At 38.9% G+C, this 25,239-nt stretch overlaps 1 protein-coding gene across 1 annotated transcript in view; it reads right to left on the bottom strand.

Annotated features, from left to right (window-relative positions):
- Cyp4c3 (Cytochrome P450 4c3) overlaps positions 1 to 25,239 on the bottom strand; it is a 314,949-nt gene that overhangs the window by 5,276 nt on the left and 284,434 nt on the right. The window contains exons 8-10 of the mRNA XM_068229046.1: positions 20,847 to 20,956; positions 16,646 to 16,714; positions 9,817 to 9,975 (exon numbers count right to left, since the gene is read on the bottom strand). Coding sequence (XP_068085147.1) covers positions 9,817 to 9,975; positions 16,646 to 16,714; positions 20,847 to 20,956 — 338 coding nt within the window. The remainder of the gene's footprint in view (positions 1 to 9,816; positions 9,976 to 16,645; positions 16,715 to 20,846; positions 20,957 to 25,239) is intronic.

Raw genomic sequence — 25,239 nt, 5'->3', positions numbered from 1 at the left:
CAAACTAGTATCTGTAAACTGTTGGCTTGGTTGTTATGTTCAGATATGGGCTGATAAACATAAGCATTATTGAAGTTAAACCTTCTGATTTTCAGTATTATTTGGCCTGCTTGCATCACCCATGTTCCCTGATGGAGTCCAGTTCATAAAATACAGATATTGGTAATACATATATAAAAGAAATGTACTATTCTATTATAAAATGTTCTGTGATGGAGTCCAGCTCGAGAGCTGCTCTTTAAGAAAAAACTTTTTAACTAACATTTCATTTTGTGTGTTGTATGTTTTTTAATTAAATATATATGTCCTACTGAGGATGACCCAATGCCAGGTTGAAACACGTATATGCCTGTGTAAAGTCTCGTCTCAATTAGACGTAAAACATTATAGTATTGACCAGGAGGATATTGACATAATTTTGTAAATTTTTGTAAGAAGATTTCTCTTATCCCACACTTTGCCCATCAAAACTGAAGATCTATCAAGAAGGCTACTCAATGAGTGTTGAAGGTTACTTTGCTGATGAAGCTGTGAAGCAGAAACAAGCTTGTTGGGACCTGAGAAGAACTGAGATTGATGATGGGGAGAAGCAGTCTACTTGAAGATGACAGTGTAGGAAATTCGTAAAGCCTCTGTGGCTCAGACAGCAGCGCATCGGCCTCTCACCGCTGGGTTCCATGGTTCAAGTCCCGGTCACTCCATGTGAGATTTGTGCTGGACAAAGCGGAGGCAGGACAGGTTTTTGTCCGGGTACTCTGGTTTTCCCTGTCATATTTCATTCCAGCAACACTCTCCACTATCATTTCATTTCATCTGTCAGTCATTAATCATTGCCCGAGAGGAGTGCGACAGGCCTCAGTAGCCGGCACAATTCTTATCCTCGCCGCAAGATGGGGGCTTCATTCATTCCATTCCTGACCCGGTCAATGACTGGAAAACTGGTTGTAGGTTTTTATTTCATTTTCAGTGTAGGAAAGCTATTTATTTAACTTTAGCAGTGGTGAAGTTAGGGCTCGTGGCCCTCTCTTGCACTTAACCATGTAAAATACAGATATTTGTAATACATACATAAAAGAAATATACTATTCTATTGTAAAATCAAAGATAAGCTAAAAATTAAAGATTTGGAGAAAATATAATGAAGAAAGAAAGCAAAGTTCAACAAATAAAATAGAATAAAATAAAAGAAAAGAAATCCAGAGCATTAAGGTAACAAGAAAAGAGACAAAGTCATAATGAAAAAGTAAGATAAACTGAAAAATATAAGCAATGCATAAAGAGAACACAATGTGTAGGGGCATGATTATTTCGCATTCATTTTTGTTGGATTTCACAAAAAAGAAAATAATTTTTTGCGTTATTTAGTGAAATAGGGCTGACCCCGTCGCTTTAATTTTGTGTTAGTCATTTCCAAAAATTAATTTTAAAAAGTTTAAATCGTGAGATTTGTGAATTATTCATGTGAAAGATAAATAAAGAGAAACAATATTGATAATAATTTGTTATTCCTTATATAATATTGATGAGGCTATAATATAGCCTTAATCAAGATTACATAACAAATTACCCTTTCACCCTACATGGCTGTAGCTTTCACCCTATATGGCCATACTTTTAAGGGATTTTATACAATATTAATACGAAGAAATACTTCTATCGAAATGAGAAATCTTATTGTGACTTCTGTTTCCCTTCACACACGTGATATTGGAATACAGTTTCAAGATCATTATTTTCCATGAATTTTGCTGAATTTTCGCACTTATCGCAAAATAAGTAAATTTAGCTTTAAATAGGCCTTGTCGCTGTAATTCACTGTAATTCGTGAAAACAAAATTACTAATTTCTTAGTAATTTCTAGTTAATTTCTTAACTAGAACCATATGATTTGTTGTTAAGATATCTCAAAATCGCTTTAAAATATTTCTTGTCGCATTTATCGTTAATGCGAAAAAATCATGCCTCTTTTTTTTTGCTAGGGGCTTTACGTCGCACCGACACAGATAGGTCTTATGGCGACGATGGGATAGGACAGGCCTAGGAGTTGGAAGGAAGCGGCCGTGGCCTTAATTAAGGTACAGCCCCAGCATTTGCCTGGTGTGAAAATGGGAAACCACGGAAAACCATCTTCAGGGCTGCCGATAGTGGGATTCGAACCTACTATCTCCCGGAAATCATGCCTCTAACAATATGTAATAAAGTAAATGGAAATATAATAATGACCATAAAAAAAAATGATCAATGTACATGAGTTAAAAGCTAAATATTATGTACATTTACACTACAATAATAATAATTAATAAAATAAATAAATAAATAAATTAGCCGTATGAATCCCCTAAGGGCTATGGCCTCCTGCAATGCAGGGACAGTGCTCAGTTTAGCTCATCAGGTGAGCAGGTCCTGAAGAGCATTATTATATTGGTTAATGTGCAGTTTTTCATGATAACGTATTACCGCATATTGTACACTTGTGTAGTCTCACCCCCCAGTGAATGCAATTGTGTTTTTCTGGAACAACAATTTGCAAAAACGCACTGTTGCATTAATGACACGTGTACACTTTTATCCCAGGGAGGGTTCAGGTTGTTTCTAGGTAAAAGCGTAAACTTGCACTCTTCGTTCTTGCATAGCTTCTTCTCCGAATGTTGTAGACGTTTCTTGTAATTTCTTGACCTTATCCTCCGTTGAAATTCTCCTGACATACATTGCAAGTGCATATCCTCCTTCCACTATGTGTTACGTGATGAGTTATCAAATCACTACTGCATGCAAACGTCTGTCTGTTTGACATTCGTCTTGCTATTTTCCCGAGTGCACAGAAGATGACCATCACGGTATCCTCTTCGTCGAAGCGTACAGTTGTATGTTGTATTCTTCGCCTCTGTCCTGAGAGCGTACTTCAACATATTTTACACTTGCTCGGCTTCGTTCCGCAGTGTACGCGAGGATGATAATTTTATATTCACCACTTCATAAAAAACCTCTTTTTATCAATTTTACTGTATTATGCCGTAGTGATCAGAGAGGTGATCTCCAGGTCTCTTTGCGGAAGTGCACTGTTGCATATTTCACTGTTACGCAATATCTATAATATGTGTCTTGATCGACCTATGTTATCATAGGGCTTGAGCAAAGGTGTATCCCGTAAGGTCAGTGATCTCTGCACACAATTTTTCCCAGCTCTTTCCACTCTTGCCTTATCTTTGCTGTTCTTGTCCATTGTTTTCCTCCCCATCTCGCAAACCAGTCTGCCCATCTAGTTCTTTGCCTTCCCACGTTCCGTCTTCCTTGTCTGGGATCCCACATTGTCATTTTGTAGGTCCATCGATTTTGCTCCAGTCTTGCTACGTGTCCTCCCCATTTCCACTTTAGCTGATCGGCTCGTCAGAGCGTCTTTCATGCCCGTTCTCCTTCGTATATCTTCGTTCCGTATTCTGTCTCTCAATGAGACCTGGAGTATTTTTCTTTCCATTTTGCGCTGGCATATGTAGATCATTTTCCTTTGTTTTAGTGTTAGCGCCCAGGTTTGGCATCCATATAGTAGGACTGGTATCACACATTTTTCTAGGACTTCAGCTTTAAGGGTGAGTTTCTGAGTCTTGTCTGTCAGTATGAAATTTAGAGACCAGAACCTCTTCTATGCTTGTCCTATTTGCCGTTTGACCTCTTTTTCTGAACAGTTTGAGAATGATATGTTCTGGCCAAGGTATACACATTCCTCTACGTATTCCAGTATTTCTGGAGTTTCCAGTGCATTAGTCATCAATTTTGTTTTTCTTGGATTCATTGTCAGGCCTGCTTCTTTGCTGATGTTGTCTAATTCTATTATCATTTGTTCTAGCTCCGTTGCCGACTCTGCCACCAATGCGATGTCGTCTGCAAATCGTAAGTGCGTTAGTCTTGCTCCATCTATTTTGATGCCGTTTTTTTTTCCCAATCTAGTTTTCTGAACTGATTCTCCAGTAAGCACATGAATAATTTTGGTGAGAGAGGGTCCCCTTGCTTAACTCCTCTTTCTATCTTGATGTTCTTTCCTTCTCTTTCTGTTTTTATTTTGGCCTCGCTGCCTTCGTAGAGTTTATCCAGGAGTCTGATGTATTTGTTCTGGATCCCTTGTTTGCTCAGTGCTTCTAAAACGTATTCCCGTTCCACGGAGTCGAATGCTTTATTGTAGTCCACAAATGCTATATATACATCCAGACTGAATTCTTGTGTTTTCTCGATCAGTTGATTCACTGCTTGTAGGTGGTCTGATGTACTGTAATTTGTTCTAAATCCTGCTTGTGTCACTGGTTGTTGTTCATCTAGTGTCTTCGCCATTCTCTTAGTTAGGATCTTCATGAAGAGTTTGTAAAGATTTACAATTAGGTTGATAGGTCTGTAGTTACTGATATCGTCTTTGGCTCCTTTTTTGTGCAAAAGTATGATGGTGCTTTGTTTCCACTCCCCTGGTATGTCTTCTGATTCGAGTATCTTGTTAAATAGCGTAGTGATGAATGGGGTTATGTCTTCTTCACCCCATTTCAGGAATTCATTGTAGATTCCATCTTCCCCTGGGGATTTTGCATTCTTTGCTTCCCTTATGGCTGCTGTTACTTCACTGGGAAGAATGGGTGGTATTCCTTCCTCAATGTCCTTTTTTGGCGTCTTATGACACTGTGTGCCATTTTGGGAATTACTTGTATATAATTTCCTGTAGAATTCTGTCGCTTGTGTCACTATCTGTTCTCTCTTGGCTTGTCTTTTACCATTACTGTCTTTCACTCCCAGTATCCAATGTTTGTCCGGAGTTAATTCCTTTCGAATCTTCTTCGTTGATTTTGTATTTTCCATGATTTCTTTGACTACTTCCGTGTTGTGGTCTCTGATGTCTTTTCGGATTTCCCTTTTCGTTTGTTTATTGATTTTTGTATATTCCAGCTTTGTGCGCTCATTTTCTTTGGCTTGTGGTTTCAGACGTTCTCTTTCTTCGATCAGTCTTTTAGTACTATCCTTTAATTTTATTCTATTTCTTCTTCTGTTTCCCGGTGTCGAAGATTGCTTGACTGAGAGGGATATGCAGTTTACGAGCTCTGTATAATATTGTTGTGCCTTCTGGTCTGTTTGTTGACTAAGCTCTTGGAGGTTGTGTTGTAGTGCTTTTGTGTATTCTGTTCGATCTGTACTTTCGGGGTTTGGGGTCGTCTTGTTGAAGTAGCGTCTCTTTTCCTTCTTTATTCTCATTTTCAGTCGGACCATTCTGTGGTCTGTATCGAATTTTAGACCATTGATTACTTGGATGTCTTTTACAACTTCTAGGCTATCATCTAGGATGTAGTCTATTTCATTTTTGGTTTTTCCATTCAGAGCGATCCACGTCCATTTACTTTCCGGGTGTTTCTTGTAGAAGGTGTTTACAATTTTTAATCTTTGTCCTAGTGCAAACTGTATGAGTCTGTCTCCCCTTTCATTTCTTGTTCCATATCCATAAAGTCCCATGGGTTCTTCGTCTTCGTATTTCTTTTTCCCCACTTTGCTGTTAAAGTCACCAATTACGAATGTTCGGTGTGCTTTGTAGTCTGTTAGAGTGTCTTCTAGAAGCGTGTAGAATTCTTCGATCTCTTCTTCTGTGCTTGCCTCTGTGGGTGCGTATACCTGGATTATTGTGATTTTGATGTTTGTTATTTTTAGGGATAATACCACGATCCTCTCTGAGATTCCTCTTATTTCCTGTATATTCTGTTTCAAATGGCTTTTAATTATGAAACCTACGCCTTTTTGTCCTCTTGTTTCTCCTATGTAGCTAAAAATGTTGCCATTTTCTTTTTCTACTATATCTTCGCCGCATTGTCTGACTTCGCTGAGGCCCAGAATATCGAATTTTATGTTCTTGAGTGCATTTTGGAGTTCCAGTTCTTTGTCTTCAGTTCTTAGGGTTCTAACGTTCAACGTAGCTAGTATTAATTCGTCCTGGTTGCGTGTTGACTGTGCTCTGAGGTTTGCAATTTTACTTTCCCCCGTTTTTTTTATTCATATCATTCCAATGTATCCACTGGCCCTTCAGCATTATTTTCTGGTAACCCACCCTCACATCACTGTTACCCTTGTCCCTTTCTTCCTTAGCTTTCTGTCTGAGTATTGCTTGGATTGCTCTCTCATTTCTGGTGAGGTCATCATCTATGTAGATATCTTGTCCCCTTAGTCTGTGTTTGTTTTTGACAATTTTTAATTTGTCAGAAAAGTGTTCAAAACTGACCTTCACTATCCCTCTATTATTTTTGTCCTTGCCCACGTAGGTTGTATTACTTGCTGTCACTCCTGCTTCTACTCTGTCTATTATTTTATTGATTTTGTCCTTCAGTTCGTCTTTTCTGCCTTCTTCACAAGATAGTTCTTTGCTCTTGATCACTATATTGTTTCTCTTTTCTCTTTTTGCCCTCTGTTCTTCTTGTTCTTCTAGAATATTTATTCTTTCTGTTAGTGCGTTTATCTTTTCTTGTGTTTAGTTGTTTGCATTGGTGATTTTCTGTTCTAAGGCATCGTTTACTTTTTCATAGTACCGTATTCATCCCTTTTTCTGATTACGTTCTTTATGCGTAAAATTTCTTCTCTTGTTTCCTGTTGGAAGTCTTCACTTTGTTTTCTCAGATTTCTTAATTCTAATAATATTTCAGCAAACATACCCTTAATATCATTTCCTTGGTCTTGTATGTTGACTGCGGAATCCTCTTCTCCAGAGCTTTCCGAGAGTGGTATTTTATTGATACTTCCTTTGTGTTTTGTGTTTTTAGTTGCAGGTTGTGTTTTGGGCGGCATGTTGTCTTGTTTGTGTTTTAGGTATTTTGTGAGATGATCTTGTTATCCTTTTGTCTTCTCGTGAGGCTTTGGTGTATGTTTAAAGTTATCCTTTAGGCGTGATAGCTTTCCTATTCCTTGGCGAGATCCTCAGTTCTTGTTGGTAACAAGTTTTCACGGATGTGGTGTTCTAGTCTAAGTGTGTGGTCTGCAATTGGTCTCCCTTCGCTGTCTTACTTTTGACTTAACTTCACCTCCACCGCAGCAACGTGTTTTCTCTGACTTATGAAATATTAATTAAAAGAAACAAGTGTTCTTCAGATGTACCGTACAGTAAAATGGCAATAGTAGTAGCCTACCTACCACAATCACACAACCTATCATATGTCACCAATCACACGAAACAGTCAGCGGTATTCAACAGGTAATCTCTAGATGCAGTCTTAAATTTTGATATTGAGTTGATATTGAGTTACATTTCCTGACAGCAGCTGGAAGTGAATTCCAAAATCATGACCCAGCCACAACGAAGGATTTATTATACACTAGCTGATGTACCCGTGCTTCGCTACGGGATTCTCAGAAAGACTGACTTTGTGGTTTTCCTAACTGAAGTCAACATAGGTCATTACAAAAACGTCAGTAGGAATGTAGCGATTAAAAGCAATGTTATCACATAAAATACTCGATCAAATGAAAACTACACATTTTCTCCCTTTTAACGGACAGTACTACGGTGCCAATCTAACAGTCCAAAGTTCCAGAGCTGGAATGACCAGGCCACAGACAGCCGTGAACACTTATCTGCCATTATTCCGTTAAATATGCACACTTCTCATTCCAATCAGTGCCTCAGAGTAGGGATTGAATAGCTCGAATGCTATGATGAACCAGTGTGTTATGTACCAGTAGTATCGCAAAATTTATGAAACAGAGGAATGGCATGCTAAAGAAGAAAGTTACCTAACTCCCCAGGTACTTCCCGCCAGTATTTAGGCAGACTGTTGCCCTTGTACGACTGGGCGATTTGGCCGTGTGGTTAGGGGCGCACAGCTGTGAGCTTGCGTCTGGGAGATAGTGGATTCGAACCCCACTATCGGCAGCCTTGAAGATGTTATTCCGTGGATTCTCATTTTCATACCAGGCAAATGCTGGGGCTGTACCTTAATTAAGGCCAAGGCAGCTTCCTATCCCATTGTCATCATAAGACCTAACTGTGTTGGTGCGACGTAAGGCAAATGTTAAAAAAATACTTGGTACACAGCAGTAATCCTATCTATCCGAAAAGAAATGGCGTATGGCTTTTAATGCTGCGAGTGTCCGAGGATATGTTCGGCTCGCCAGGTGCAGGTCTTTTGACCTGACTCCCATAGGCGACCCGTGCGTCCTGATGAGGATGAAATGATGATGAAGACGACACATACACCCAGCCCCTGTGCCAGAGAAATTAACCAATGATGGTTAAAATTCCTAACCCTGCCTGGAATCAAACCCAGGACACCTGTGGCCAAAGGCCAGCATGCTAACCATTTAGCCATGGAGCCGGACAGTATCTATCGGAGATGAGTGGCAACAGAAGACAAAGCACATCACAACAAACAGTGGTCAATGTAAAGTTATTGTTGATCAATTTTATGAGCTTTCTACATTGTAGTTCTTCACATTTAGTTTTCTTTAGACTCTATGATATTAGGGCATCTTATAAAATTATTTATAGCATAGACTGTAGTTCCTTATTCTCCGACTTTACATACCGATTTTCGTTAAATCCTGTTTACCCATTTTCTCGTGACTCGGCGCTGATAAGGACTTAGTAACAAAAATCCAAATTCATGAATATCTCTGATCATAACCAGTAGTGTAACAATGTATAAGACATAAATAATCGGAAATATAATACTACATAACTTATGTAGTATTTATCGATACAACCACTAATAACATAATTATTTGGGAATTAAATTTTAGGGCTACCCCTAAACTACCATTTCATTCAGCGTGAATAAAATTATTTATGGCCTAGATTATAGCGACTTATTCCCCGACTTTGCACATCGATTTTCGTTAAGATACGACCATTAATAACAAATATTTGAGAATTAAATTTTAGGCCTTCCCCTAAACAACAATTTCACTCAGCGTGAGTAAAATTATTTATAGCCTATGTTATAGCGACTTATTTCCCGACTTTTTATACCTATTTTCATTAAGATATGATCATTAATAACATAAACGTTTGAGAATTAAATTTTAGGCCTTCCCCTAAACTACCATTTCAGTCAGCGTGAATAAAATTATTTATGGCCTAGATTGTAGCGACTTATTCCCCAACTTTGTATACCAATTTTCATTAAATTCTCTTCAGTTGTTTTCTCGTGATGCGTGTACATACATACATACAGACAGACAGAGAGACAGACAGACAGAAATTACAGAAAAGTAAAAAAGTGCATTTCCTTGTTACTGTGGGCATGACTGATACAGAAATACCATCCTTTTGAAATTCTGAGCAATGTACAGACAAAACTCTTATTTTATACATATAGATTGAAGAGTGGTTGACGGGAATAGCCAGGGAAGTGCCAGATCTTGTGTTGCAATTAAGGAATGAGGAGAATAAATGGCATTTTTAAGAAATGTATTTGGGTAGATTTTCCTTGTGAGTTCAATAAATCAATGTAAGTATGTGGAACTTCTGTTGCCTCTCAGGTTTCAGCCAGGAAAGAACTGTGTAGCTAAAGGTTATGTTAAAGTTAAAAACAATTATGAAGAAATTTTGAAGATCGTCCTCATTCTTTTGTGTTCTCTTTCTATTTCTCCCTCTTCCCGTACTGTCAGGACATTGTGTTTTTTCTACTACATCATTTGTTCAATTTGATCTCCCTATATGACTTGACTGGCACCTGTTTGTTTCTTTCTATCACATAGCATAAGGTGTCTCACAGACAGTAGCACACTGCATTTTACTCACAGTAAAACACAACAAAATGAATTCAAGAGTGAAGGAAAAGAAATTGGTTATTACATACCAAGGATGACATCCTCATTGAGTTGGCGAGCCACCAGAGGAACACTGGGGTACAGCCGGAGGGCCTCCTTGATACAGCAGTCGAGGTACCTCATGTCATGTAGATCCTTCATGGTGAAGGGCCTGTCTGTATTGTAGAAGATGTCATCCAATTCCTGGACCACCTTTCTCTGTAACAAAGACACAGCTGAAAACAACAGACATCCTCTTCCTCGTCTGACAGCGAAAACTGTAAATGTTGATCAATCAATGGTTTGCTGTATTTTCCAGCTGAACCCCAAGCCTTATTACAAACATCTTTCTTCATCATGATTCCCTAAAATGTAATTTTACTCCTACTTCCTAAGTGTCAAATGAATGTCATTATCCTAGAGCTTTATAAAATAAGATTAATTTTATAACTGAAGCTTTCACAGTCTGAAGTTGTATTCAAGTTTTTTTTGTTTTTTTGGGCTACACCATGTGGAAGAAACTGTACAAAATATGAAAAAAGGCATTGACATTCTGATTGATCTATGTTAAATCTTCATTAGGACAATTGACGAATGAAATAGTACTGTTCATGAAAATGAGCTCTCTGTACTGTGGGCTATACCTGATCTCTAAGTGAAGCATTTACTGGTAACCATGCTGTTGTAAGGATCTCTGTTGCATCTCTATTGAAATTAGAAAGATGTTTTCGTATTTCTGTTGCTTCTCTTACAATCTTAGAACCATAATGTTTCACTCAAGCTAGTGCTTTGGTATCTTCAAACTGTTGTTGTGGTCGGGTGACAACTTATCTAGTTGATTAAATCAAATACATCTGACATGTTTCTTGATGCATATAGATACTGATCTCCAAGTTTGTCCAATGTAAACCTCATCACAAGTGCATAGAATCTTGTAGATACCAAGATGTTGTAGTTTAGGTATGCAATCTTCAAGGAACACGACAGATGCATTTGACTTCACCAATCGGATAAGTCGGCATTAGCAGATCATGCCTTGTCATCCGGCCATGATGTCATGTCCAAGGATACCAAAGTACTGGTTCAAGTGAAACACAGTGGTTCTAGGATTGTAAGAGAAGCAATCGAAATATGAAAACATCTTCATAATTTCAGTAGAGCTGCAGGTGACATCCTTAGCACAGCTTGGTTCTCGGTAATTGCTTCACTTAAAGATCAGAAACAGTCCACAGCACAGAGAGTACATCTTGACAACAAGTGCTATTTCGTTCAACAATTGTCCTGATAAAGAATCACATAGGTTAATTGAAATATCGATGCCTTTTTTCATATTTTGTATCATTTCTTCCACATGGCATAGTCCAAAAGGAATGTGCGAAATATATTTTTTCACAGAATGAAAACAAAAAACATCTGGACAAAAAATTCTTAACACAGAAACCAGTAAAATTAACAGTAACCGTATTGATACAGTAGGTGTTTCAAATGTGCAGCCTCATGTCTCATGCACTCATCAGTAGCACCCGGTTCCTATGTAATTACATATTCCATTCCTTTACTTGTAGACAACTGATAATGACAAATGTCAGCGAATTGTGGTTCTGATATGGTTATACTCGGGTTTCATTTTTTACATACATTTACATATTCTCATTTGCACATTTTAAATATTATATGAAGAATGCAACATTTTTGTGCATCATCACCCCATACAATGGTTTAATGCAGGTTTCTGTGCCACCCTATCCTGTGCTAACTTTTTCATTTCTACGTAACTACTATATCCTACATCTGCCTAACCTGTTTGCTCAAATCTTGGTCTACCCTTGCCGTTTTTTACCACCTATACTTCCTTCAATAACTTAAGATGTGCCCTATTGTTCTGGCCCTTCTTCTGGTCAAATTTCACCAGCATTCTTCTATAACACATTCCAAAAGCTTCTATTCTCTTTCTTTCTGAGCTGGTTATCATCCATGTTTCACTCCCATACAATCTCATAGTCCAGATGAAAGTCTTCAAAAACGTCTTTTAATTCTTATTTTAATGTTCATAGTGAGAAAATTTATTTTCCTAAGAAATGTCTTCCTTGTTTGTGCTAGTCTGCATTTTATGTTCTCCTTACTTCTACCATTTTTAGTTATTTTACTACCCAATTAACAATATTCAACTACTTCCTTTCAGACTTCATTCTGTAATCTAATATTTTCTGCATTTTAATAATATGATATATCAGGTGAGTTAGCCATGTGGTTAGGGTTACACAGCTGTGAGCTTGCATCCGGGAGATAGTAGGTTCGAACCCCACTGCCATCAGCCCTGAAGATGGTTTTCCATGGTTTCCCATTTTCACACCAGGCAAATGCTGGGGGCTGTTCCTCAATTAAGGCCATGGCCACTTCCTTTCCACTCCTAGCTCTTTCCTATCCCATCATTGCCATAAGACCTGTCTGTGTCGGTGCGACATACAGCAAATTGAAATATACATATATACTAGCAAAACACGACAGACGTTGTCCCGATGAATTTCGTTTCTAAGATCAAAGGGTTTATGCAATCGACCCTAGTATCAACAAATCTCACACCCACTTTCCCACATACTCATTCCATAGTCTTGTTTTAATTCCCAATTACCCTCCAGTCAGTATACAGATTTTTATTGCAACTACTTGCAGACAGAAAAAGCAAGCAAGCTATTGTCTAGTAAGAATAGTTATGCTACAATATTATAAATTGCAGTTAAACTTATCAAAAACTTTATTCTATTTACGGTACTAATACTACATTCAATTGCTGACACACATCGACCCATACACAACAAAATGTTCCTCAAGGAGTGCAAGATGTGCACTCGTCATGGCCTCTAGGGACATAGGCCCTACCTAGGTGATTACTCTTAGAATGGAGTTTCATAACTGATTTTGGAGTCATTTTTGCGCTCACGTTATTCATCTCAGCGACCCCAAAAACTATGGATTCTACATTAATATTTCACCCCCCTTTCAACCCCACCCCTAGGGGTGCTATTCGGGATGAACTTGACTTAAACAGCATTTTGAGTGTCATAGTTCATCTCAGTGATCCCAAAAACTATGGATACGATACTAATATCGGTCGTTTTCGATTACTTTTACATTTCATCCTCTCCCTTTGGGCTGGGAGGGGTGTCCTGCCCCCACACTATTTGATAAAAGCAGAAATAAGTTTTAAGGAACACATCATAATCTTCACATACTGTTGGGTAGGCAACCTGCTGATTGGACTTGTCTTGCGGTTTGCTTATCTTCTCCTATTTTATTTTTTAACCCTTAGTGGCGAACTACGAATCAGATTTCGTTCAAACCACTTCATAATCCCTCTCAGATGTAATAAGAATGAACTGTGAAAATTTCAGCGAATTCGGTCCAGTAGTTTTTGAGTCTATTAGCTTCAAACATACCAACATCCAATTTTATATATATCCCTTTCAGACCTGAAAGAAAACTGGAGGTGTGAATTTTTGTTTGTACGTCAAGAACTGACTAAAATGCTCCTCAATACACATATTAATAGTTTATTTTACAAAATAAAAACTAACATCCGAAAAAACAGGACCCACACAATTGTGCGTATCAAAATTCAAAACCTCGTTGTATCACGTACGATGGTGTAGCTTCAAAATTTACGTTCACTAACCAAAGTACACACTTCATTGAATATATTCCGGTATTCAGTAAAGCTTCTAGATTAATATAAATGCAGTAAATAAATACTTACTTTCGGCACTACTGCTTCCTGCCATCTCGCCGATCAACTGTGCTTTTTAAACTCTTCTTCCTTCGCCCTGGCGGTCAAGCGCATACTAAAATCAATTGAAATACACGCCACGTGTCCTGCACAATCACTGCAGTCCGGTGTAGCGCCGAAAAAACATCAAATACGGTCAGGGATAACTAAAATACGAACCCGCACAATTGTGCGTACTCGGTCTGAAAGGGATATAGTACCTGCATAATTTCAATTAAAAAGTAAACAAATTAACATTAAAATTATTGAAATTTATTGCCTATACATTAAATATTATTGATTTATAGTACAGCAATAATAAATTATGTTTTGGCCACTATTGTCCCACCACCACGAAATCTCAGGAGCCTGTTTATGAACCCAGCACTACACTTAGGCATTTAGTCGGCTCTTGTTCTTTCTGATGCTGCATGGAAGTTCCACCTCAAGCCACCCAGATTCCAGTCTGGCATCTACATCTGAAAATGGAAACATTTGAAACAGTTAAATGCCAGTTTCTCATCTTATCCTTATCTTCCAACTTTTCTTTTTATGACACGGGGTTTGTCTACAACTGCACTGTGCATGAGCAGAAACCAAGAGGTTTCAGATATGTGGGATCACACCCTATTTGAACATTAATGTCACCAATAATACAGTGAAATCTCCATACAGCAATTACTGATAGAATGTTAATGCCCTCTGTAACAATAAAATATTCTTATCCTGGCATTAATTCCACTAATTCAATGTAAAATTTTCTCACAATTTAGCAATACTGTTATTAATGATAACTCTCTCCACGAAATGAAATGGCGTATGGCTTTTAATGCCAGGAGTGTCCGAGGACATGTTCGGCTCGTCAGGTGCAGGTCTTTTGATTTGACGTCCGTAAGCGACCTGCACGTCATGATGAAGTTGAAATGATGATGAAGACGACACATACACCCAGCCCCCGTGCCAGAGAAATTAACCGATGATGGTTAAAATTTCTGACCCCACCGGGAATCGAACCCGGGACCCCTGTGATCAAAGGCTAGCACGCTAACCACTTAGCCATGGATCCGGACACTTTCTTCATTATGAATACCTTTAAAGACCCTGGTAGTGTGCTTTCCTCGTGGTACAGTAACCATACTACAATAATCCAAGCATGGAAGTAATTAGGAATATGTGCTTCTGCCATATGAAAACTGAAATTTGCTATTGTGTAAGCATAGCAAGCAAGAGTGTTTGTAACGGTCTCTGAAGGCAAGATCATTGAGCAACTCTGGTAACTCGGCAGCTATGGAATTCCAGGTAGGTCTAAGGAGGGTACATATGAGAAGAATTTACCCAGCAGTACTGTAGCTCTTAAAACTAAAATAGCACCTTTGTTATCTCATTTTGACACATTACCATACATTCCAAGGACTGTTGTAACAGTAGCAGTGAATCTCAACACAGTCACATCCTTGTGCATCTCTCTGCCTGTAAAGAGGAATTTGAAACAGAATGGCATTTCAGATTTGTTTAACTACAGTAGTAGAGTGCTGCATAATGTGAACAACATTTATGTGCGAGAAATTAAAATTACGTGGTCAATATGAATCGACTCCGCTGAACATACAGTAGGTAAGGAATTTTTGTGGGTTTCTATTTTCGCAAACGTAATATCAGTGGTGATTAAATTATATGATGTGGCAGGTAGTTAACACTTTGGCTGCCGTTTGACACGCATGTGAATTAATTAATTTACTACCGTACTCTTATGGTTTTTGGAGACACCTTTGATTTTCTCTTTAATGTTTCTTTGCAAAGATCTTTCCCTTGCATCATCTCTGGATAGTGTTGTCATTATGACTTGGATAATCCTAATCACAATCAAAGGTATGGAAGGTCCACCTTTTAAATATAACTCATTATTTATGATTGAATAATCTTGTCACACATGATGATACTCTCAGCGAAGTCTTCTTCTTCTTCTTCCTCTTCTTTTTTGTCCTTGATTTTTTTTCAATAACTTGGGGTCAGGACTCTGTATGAAATTAGCCCCATGTTATGGCCGGATGCCCTCCCTGACATCAACCCTAAGTGGAGGGAAGTACTCCCTATTGTGTGTTTCTATGGTGGTTTGTATTGTGACGTGTTGTACGTAAAGAAAGATGCACATTAAAACAAACACATTCAAGGAACTAGACCTTTCATTGATCCCCGACCCATTTTGTTGCACTCAGTCCTAGCAGATTAAAATTCCTTGTTTTCATTAGTTCTAGAGTCTGACTTGTTGGCTAAATAATAATAGGCGCTGATGACCTCGATGTTAGGCCCCTTTAAACAACAAGCATCATCATCATCATCAAATAATAATAATAATCGTATGGCCTCAGCTAACGTGTGCAGATGTTTCAATTTGACACCATCTGGCTGTCTGCTCATCAATTTCGACGTTCCGTTTTACTCTAGGCCCACTAGATGGCAGACCGAGTAAACCGAAACTCTCTTGGGCGTCTATGGCTGAGTTTTAATGAATTTTGTCAGGTAAACACCAAATGTGTCACCAGAGATCTTTTACATGCCGACATCGTACGACATGGAGTGTCTAATGGACTCTTTTCCGCCCTTCAAAAATCCGACTACCTCTGCCGGGTTTGAACCCGCTATCTTGGGATCCGGAGGCCGACACTCTACCAACTGATCCATAGAGGCAGCTGACTTGTTGGCTGAATGGTCAGCATACTGGCCTTCGGTTCAATGAAGGTGAAAATCCCCGACCCGGGCCCTCCGAACCGAAGGCCAGTATGCTGACTTGTTGGCTGAATGGTCAGCATACTGGCCTTTGGTTCAGAGGGCCCGGGTCGGGGATTTTAACCTTCATTGGTTATTTCCAGTGGCCCGGGGGCTGGGTGTTTGTGTTGTCCCCAAAATCCCTGCAACTCACACACCACACATAACACTATCCTCCACAACATGTTACCTACACATGGCTGATGCCGCCCACCCTCATCAGAGGGTCTGCCTTACAAGTGCTGCTTTTGGCTAGAAATAGCCATAAGAAATTAATTAATTAGATGTAGACATTCTTGTCAAAATAAGGATGTTCAGAGTTACCATGATCAAACTTTTATACAGAGAGATGCTCCTTACCTGGACATGAGGGTGGCTTCCCAGCAAGAAGAGCGTCCAGCTGATTGCAGCTGATGTTGTATCATGTCCCTGAAACCAAAACATTATTTATTGCCAAGAACAGAATAACATGAAAACAAAACAATCACTGCTCTTCACAGCAGTAATAATGAAGTGAACAGTATTCCTATTAATACTCAGGTTTGATCCCTTCATTCTGTAATATCTGAGCAGGAACTCAATCTTCAAAGGATGGAAAATTGATAAGCTTTTAATAAAGGAGATTAATACTATCATGATCACATAGTGTTTTGCGTTTGACACTATTAACATGGTGTTCTATTCCTTTTTTTTTTTTTTTTTTTTTTTTTTGCTAGTTGCTTTACGTCACACCGACACAGATAGGTCTTATGGCGATGATGGAATAGGAAAGGCCTGGGAGTTGGAAGGAAGCAGCCATAGCCTTAATTAAGGTACAGCCCCAGCATTTGACTGGTGTGAAAATGGGAAACCATGGAAAACCATCTTCAGGGCTGCCAACAGTGGGATTCGAACCCACTATCTCCCGGATGCAAGCTTACATCCGCGTGCCCCTGACCACACAGCCAACTCGCCCGGTGTTCTATTCCTGACACTACTGCTGTCTCATTCTCTTTGTTCTTTGTGCATCAACTTCATCCCCTTTGTACACTCCTGCTTGATAATGATGTCAATCTAGTCGCTATACAAGAGATGGATGTTGCTGAGCAGTATAATACCATACCAGATTTTGTACTGATTGGTGTAACTTACTGCCATCTACCGTATATGCTTGCACCAACATGCAGAATTTTTTGATAATGAAATACCTACAGTACAACAACTTTTATAATCTTCTCACCAGTAATAATGTACGGTAGTTCATTAGTGTCAGCAGTTGCAGAGTAGGCTTCGGCTTACAAGTGGCCATGGCTGGTCTCTGGTCCAACAGCTCTGCACTCCGACCAACCTCCTGATCAGAGAAGGGGTGGCCGTGGCTGTGCCGTCGCTCTATGCCTCTGCATTCGGGTGGTGGAGAGGGGCTGGTCCTCACCGTCAGCTGTCCTGAGAAGGGTTCTCCTTAGTTTACCATTCTCGTGCACCAAGACGAATGCCGAGACAGTTCCTAGTATAGTCCATGGCCGCCAACCCCTTCACCTCCTACGAACATCTCCTTCACCTTATCATCTTGTTGACCTGAGAGATAGTGCCACCATCTCCTTCAGGGAGGGAATGAAAACGTTTTAGTAATACGAGGGCGAATTAAAAAGTAAGTTACACTTCAAAGTTATTGCTATTTATGAAACCATCTACACATACGCAACACGGCTATGACAACAAACAACGTAAGTTCACTTTTCCACACAGTCGCCAAGAGACTGTGAACATTTCTCGGAACGGTCAACCAACCTTTTGTTTTCGGATGCGCGGAAAACACCTCCAGTGCTATGTAACCACCTGGAGACAGCTGCTTTCACCTCCTCATCATTTCGGAATCGTCGTTCACTGAGATCCTTTTTCAGCTTACTGTATGGAGGGTGTTGCCATATCTCCCACTTGAATCGTTGCAGCAGTTTGGACATTTGGCGAGCCATGTGATGTGTTCCGTTATTGTGCATCAAAATTATCATATGTTCGGTAAGCTGAAAAAGGATCTCGGTGGACGACGATTCTGAAACGATGAGGAGGTGAAAGCAGCACTCTCCAGGTGGTTACATAGCATTGGAGGTGATTTCCACACATCGGGTATCCAACAGTTGGTTGACCATTCCGAGAAATGTTTACAGAATCTCGGGGAGCATGTGGGAAAGTGAAGTTACATTGCATGTTGTCACAGCCTATGTGTAGGTGATTTCATAAATGGCCATAACTTGGAAGTGTAACTTACTTTCTGATCACCCTCGTAGTAGTCTCCAGAAGGTCGGTTGGCGGTTGCAGAATAGGCTTTGGCCTACAAATGGCTTCAGCTGGTCCATGGTTGAACAACTCTGCACTTGGACCAACGAACCGAGCAGAGGACGGGTGGCCACAGCTCTACTGTTGCTCTACACCTCAGCATTCAGGAGATGTAGAGGTGCTGGTCCCCATCGTCAGCTGTCCTGAGAATGGTTCTCCTTAGTTTATCATTCTTGTGCACCAAGACAGTTCCTAGTATAGGTCATACCCGCCAACCATCTCACCTGCTCCACATATCACCACCACAAATTCCCTGGCCTGAGAGATGGTGTCACCATCTAGGAGGCCTTCCGCCCCATTCAGGGAGGAATGAAAACAGTTGGTAGTAGCAGCCTCGGAAGTTGCCCGGAAACTTGGCTTGGAGCATGGATGTGAAGGGAGGGTGTGTAACTTAAAGCACTGACAGATTCATGAAATGCAATGTGTTCATCTGTAAAGTATTTTAATATTTTAAAATAAATTCTTAGAAGAATTCTTCAACTTTTTGATGAGGAAGAGATATTTAAATTTATATGTTTCTGTAGGGTAAATGCACTCTATAGCGATCTGTAAGCAATTCTTGATGAAGTTAGAATCACAAGATCAAATACTCATATGGATTGTATCAATATTGATCTATTGAAGTCTTTTGATAGGGTTCTTAAATTAAAAAAAACACAACTCGGCGAATTAAAGTAATTAATAGACAGCGGATTTTAGGCAAATGCTTAGTTTTTCCTTAACATATACATGCATCACCTTTTAAATTTACATGTTTCAAGAATGTTTAGGTTTATTTAAAGCAGTTTTATAATGCCTAATAATGCTTATTTTGTTGTTAGCACCTATTTTCCATTCTAATTTTAGTGCCAATTTTCCAGTTTGACTAGTTTTTCCTTTGTTAGATTTGAATTTCTGTTTTAATTTTGATATTTTACAGTATTCATAATAATGGTCTACTGTGCCATTATTTTTAAAGAGCATGTAACTTACGAGCCTGTATAAAACACTGCAAGGAGAGTTAGCACCCACTACCTCCTTCCCAGATTTGCAAAGCGAAAGCCCCGCAATTAGTGACACAATGTGAACGTCCCATTCTCTTTACCTTTATAAATATAACCTTCTCAAATCTTGGAATTTCATCTTTCACTAGAGCAACAGCTGCACATCTGGTACCTGTGTACTGTTGGTCTTTCCCGACGTGTTCACTTAAAGAAAATATAATCCCGAAAATAAAATAATTTAAAGTGTCATTAATTCGACAGTGGCTCTTTGAATTCCCCGATTACCCAACAGAGTTTTAATGTTTTCTTGATATCTGTTCAGTTATATATATCTGCCTATTATTCATTTTAGTGCCTAAGTATACCAGTTACGGAGCCTATTTTAGGCACCTAAAACATTACCTTTTAGAGCCTGAACTTCCGCTGCCCAGTAATTAAAGCTTTATCTGGTTCAATAATGCTTAAGAGCAGGGCAGTATGTTGAGCATCTATTTTGCCTTATATCTAAATGATATGAGTAAAGAAATGCAATCACAAGCCAGGTGTTTTGCAGATGACATTATACTGTATAGACAGAGTATGAAATAAGTTAGAGGATTGGGAGCAACTGCAGAAAGATTTTAACAATGTTGTGAGATGGACAGCAGACAGTGGCATGATGGTAAACTGGATGAAAAGTCGGGTAGTACTTTCACCAAGAGGAAAAATCCAATCAGTTTTAACTATTATGTTAATAGAGAAATACTAACTTATGAGGATCACTCTAAGTACCTAGGTGTTAATATAAGGAAAAATCCTCATGAACATTAACGAGGTTGTAAATAAGAGTTACAGATCTCTTCATATGGCTATAAGATTATTTAGGGGTTGTAGTAAGGATGTAAAGGAAAGGGCATACAAGTCTCTGGTAATGTTTGTGTTTTTGATGTTACGACAAGTTGAATCCCTTCAAGATCAATTCTTTCTTATGGACTTTTAGTGCGATCTTTTTTTTTTTCTAGAGTATTTCTATAAACTTTATATCTTTCTTCCAAGACTGAAGAAGGCCCAATAGGGCCAAAACATGTATCTTTAATTGTGTTTTTAATACATTTGTGTATTGAGCATGGTGGACTATTGAAATTACATCATTTCTTTTCTGAAGAAGTCTGGCAACTGGTCCAAGTACCACAGGAAAATAGGTATATGGAGGCTTCTCTTTTCATCACATGTCATTAGCAGACCTTCAGCTGCCACTGTTCTAGGTTAATAACACTTCCTCTCACCTCAAACATGAAGGTATCGACCTCCTCGCGAATGTCATCCTGGGACAGCCCATCACCATCTTGAGAGTACTCCAATAGCAGGTCGAGGAACGCAAGTCGCCTCCTGCGCCCTACAAGAATACACACATCATCATTATATGCTTAAATAATTAAAGCTGAGCCTAAACATTGCCACACATTCATTAAAACTCAGCCACAGACGCCAAGAGCGAGTCGGTTTACTCTGCCATCTAGTAGGCCTAGAGTAAAACAGAACATCGGAACTGACGAGCAGACAGCCAGATGGCATTAAATTAAAATGTTTGCACAAGCTAGCTGAGGCCATACAATTATTATTTATCTCAACTACTGTAATGTTGCTAAATAACAGTGAGTGTTTCCACAGGTATGAAATAAATGGCATTCCACTCAAGGCTGTTACTGAGGTTAAAATTCTTGGAATAATTCATGACATTAAACTAAATTTCTCTCTTCATATTGTTCAGGTAAAATCCCATGTCATGAGTTCAGTTAGACTTTTATAATGGTGCAGGCTTTCATCACCAAGGTCAATGTTTACCCGCAACATTAGGCCGCGTTGACATTTCATCTGCACTAAAGTCAAGATGTAATGACACAGGCTGATGGACACCTAGACTTTTCCACAACTACAGCACAGACTAGGCGGCATCATTAATATTAACTTTTCTCTCTCTCAGATTGGTGTTGATAAGACCTGCAAGTTGTGTCCCAGTGCGTACATTGTTCTGTCGTCTGGCAGAGATGAGAATGATACTGACAGGTGATAACTAGATCCACAGTTTTCGCAAATTTCGCTTCACAATCGAGGAAGGAGCAAATGTGCTCCGCCAATGCAGATTTTTACAGTCAGGTGAGACAATGGTGACAGTTATGTTCTTTCAGTCTGGGGTTAATGTTGTTTTTCGTGGTCCCGATATAAACTTGAGCTATAGAGAGGGTTCCGAGGATCCTTAGCTGAACGTACATAACTGCTGGTATATTTTCTTTGTAGTTGTAAAGGCAGTCTTGATAGTATCATTCTTTAAGGTAAGAAAGACCCTTCTTGGGGCGAAAAAAAACCAGAAAAATTCTTTTTGTTTTTTTTTATTTGTTTACAATATAGAGAAAAAGAATTGGTTAAAAAAGTCAAAAAATTATGAAAATAGACTATTTTATAACATTTAAATTACTATGCTACACCATGAAAGACAACGCCCACTTTTACAGAGATTTATGTTTTTGCGTATAACTTCTGAACTGTTATATATAGATTTCTGAACTAACTTCGGGTCTGCTCTGTTGAGCATAGACTTTGTGTTGGTAACCATGACAACTTCCGGTATTGCTTGTTTATGTTACGAGTGGTTACTAAACATCGTTGTAGTATTATAATCCTTGTGATTTTGCATAGACGTATTGAAGAATGGGTCGTTTGAAATCTGTTGGAAAGAGGAAGAATACGGGAAATCGACACATACGTAAACTTCCCGGTGTAAATAATGTTAGTTCTTGTGAAAGTACAGATAGGCCTAGTTCCAATGTAGTGGAGGTTAAAAATGACATCACCATATGCTTGCCATGTAGTGTTTCTGGATCTGAAATAGTCATTGGATCTCCCTCATGTTCATCAAAACAAAAACTGTTTCCCTAAGGGAGATGATTCATGGTGCAAATATAAAAGAAAAGACCAAAATAATAAGCACCGCGGGTTACCTCATGTTGTAGCTGAAGCTATAAAGCCAGTATATTTTGATTTGGCACACCCAGATCTTTAAAAAAGTGCCTGCATGGAAAACCACAGAACGTTAATGAAGCATTCAATCATGTTCTGTGGTCCAGAGTTCCGAAAACAGTGTTTGTTGGTAATACTACACTCGAGTTTGGACTACGTAATGCTGTTATATCCTTCAACGATGGGAATATTGGTAGGGCTAAGGTGCTGCGGATGTTGAACATTCTCCGAGGGTAGAATACACTGAACATCCTAATGGAGTTGAATGACATCCGAATAAAGAAAGCAGACCGCATGGTGGAAGAAATGAGTAAAAGGGCCAGAAGACTGAAGAGAAACCTTAAGAGGACTAAGGAGGACACAAATGATGCAAGTTATGGGGCAGGAATGTTCTAAGAATTGTCAGAGCTAACAAATCATAATGAGAAACTTCAACCTCATTTTTATCAGTTTAATATTTTTCACTACTTTGGTACCATTTATAAGAAAACTAATAAAGATAGGCCCATTAAATTTTGTTGGTGCATCAACATCATCCTGATTACCAGTAATAAGAAGGAATATGCCTTTAAATAAAATACAAAATGAAATATAAATATTTTTCGACATTATTTTAGTTTTAAAAATCGTACCTTAAGAAAAAATCATACTGACGAAAGTATTTGGTTTCTTCCAATTATCCTTCTTATTATTGTAGATAATGCTCTAACTAGTAATCCTTGAAAATTTCAAGTGGCTAACCCAAACAGATTTTGAGTAAAGTGCACCGAAAGTTTGAAGATTTAATTCTATCTGTTATCACTGAGATGTATGGAAGGAATGCTTTTTTTGTCATGTGTCTCTTCTTGTTTCTCCCTTATATTGTGGAGGATAGTCAAAATCCCTCTTCATTTCAGTTTTGCTTTACCCTATTAGCTTGTAAAGCTGAGAAGAGATGCTCCATTTCACTCTGGTACTGATCTAACTAGCATCAAAACTGACCATCATGTTAGTGCTATTAATATTCATCCCTTCCAGCAATTTTACAAAATGTAGGAAATGTGGCAGAAGAGGAAGGAAAAGCTCAGAGTTCTTAATGTGAGACTCCGTTTGCACAATGTGTCCCAGAAGTGTTGTAGCTAGGTAGCAAGCCAGATTGTAGGTGAACATCTGCTCAGATTTACTAAAATTTGTGACTTAAACGCCTTTAAATTGTAATTCTGTACTTATATTCTCCTTATCATTGACTCCTACTCCTTCCTGTCCCCACGAACATCATTAAAATCAATCAAAGCCTGTAATCATGTCTAGAGACAGTTTAGTACCAGAGAAATTGTCATACTTAAACATCTTGGATCTGAGTAAATGTCTGCAGTACACAGATCACTGTTTTTTTCATAGAACTGTTAATGGCACTCTTAAATGCACATCTATGTTACCTCATTTCCTGTTGCATGTTTATCCTCATAAAATCCAAAATAGACCACTACACCTTGTTCCACATGTGTGCCTAACACTTCAACAATGTTTCACATTCCACCAACAACAGCAAATGCCCTACATGAAATTGATACCTTCATTACGTATCACCTCCTCAAAAATCAAAGTAGAATATGTACAAATTAAAATTTAAGCTTTTGATTCCCAGTTGACAACCCTGCCAGAATATTACTAATGATGTGGATACAATTATGCCTGTTTTTTTGCTTGTTATTTAATTTCTAAAGAACTTGTTCTTATTAAGTTACATCTTATTGCTTTCTTATTGTTAATATTCTCCTCTGCGAACCATGTGACCTTGCCATGGTGGGGAGGCTTGCGTGTCCCAATGATGCAGATAGCCGAGCCACAGGTGCAACCATATCGGATGGGTATCTCTTGAGAGACCAGACTAACGAATGGTTCATCGAAAGGGGGGTAGCAGCCTTTCGGTAATTGCAAGGGCGGCAGTCTAGATGATTGACTGATACGGCCTTGTAATAATACTCAACATGGCTTAGCTGTGTTGATACTGCTACACGGCTGAAAGTAACGGGAAACTACAGACGTAACTACCTCCCGAGGACATGCAGCTCTCTCTGTATGAATGATGTACTGATGATGGCTTCCTCCCGGGTAAAATATTCCGGAGGTAAACTAGTCCCCCATTCGGATCTCCGGGTGGGGACTACACGAGAGGGGGCAATCATCAGGAAGATGGATACTGACATTCTGCGAGTCGGAGCATGGAATGTTAGAAGTTTGAATCGTGGTAGGTTAGAGAATCTGAAAAGGAAGATGGATAGGCTAAAGTTAGATGTAGTTGGTATAAGTGAAGTAGATTGGCAGGAAGAACAAGATTTTTGGTCAGGCGACTACCGAATTATCAACACAAAATCAAACAGGGGAAAGGAGTTGGTTTAATAATGAATAAGAAAATAGGGCAGCGGGTAAGCTACTATGACCAGAATATTGAAAGAATTATTGTCGTCAAGATAGACACCAAACCAATGCCCACCACAATAGTGCAGGCCTATATGGATACTAGTTCAGCACTGATCATAATTTAGTCCTTGCCAATACTTGGTTCAAACACCATAAACGACAGCTGTATACGTGGACAAGACCTGGAGACACTGGAAGGTATCAAATAGACTTCATTATGATTAGGCAGAGATTCAGAAACCAGGTGTTGGATTGCAA

Source organism: Anabrus simplex, chromosome 8, assembly GCF_040414725.1.
Source record: "Anabrus simplex isolate iqAnaSimp1 chromosome 8, ASM4041472v1, whole genome shotgun sequence".
Taxonomy (NCBI): domain Eukaryota; kingdom Metazoa; phylum Arthropoda; class Insecta; order Orthoptera; family Tettigoniidae; genus Anabrus; species Anabrus simplex.
Note: the sequence above shows the minus strand (reverse complement) of the source record. Positions and strands in the feature narration are given on the sequence as shown.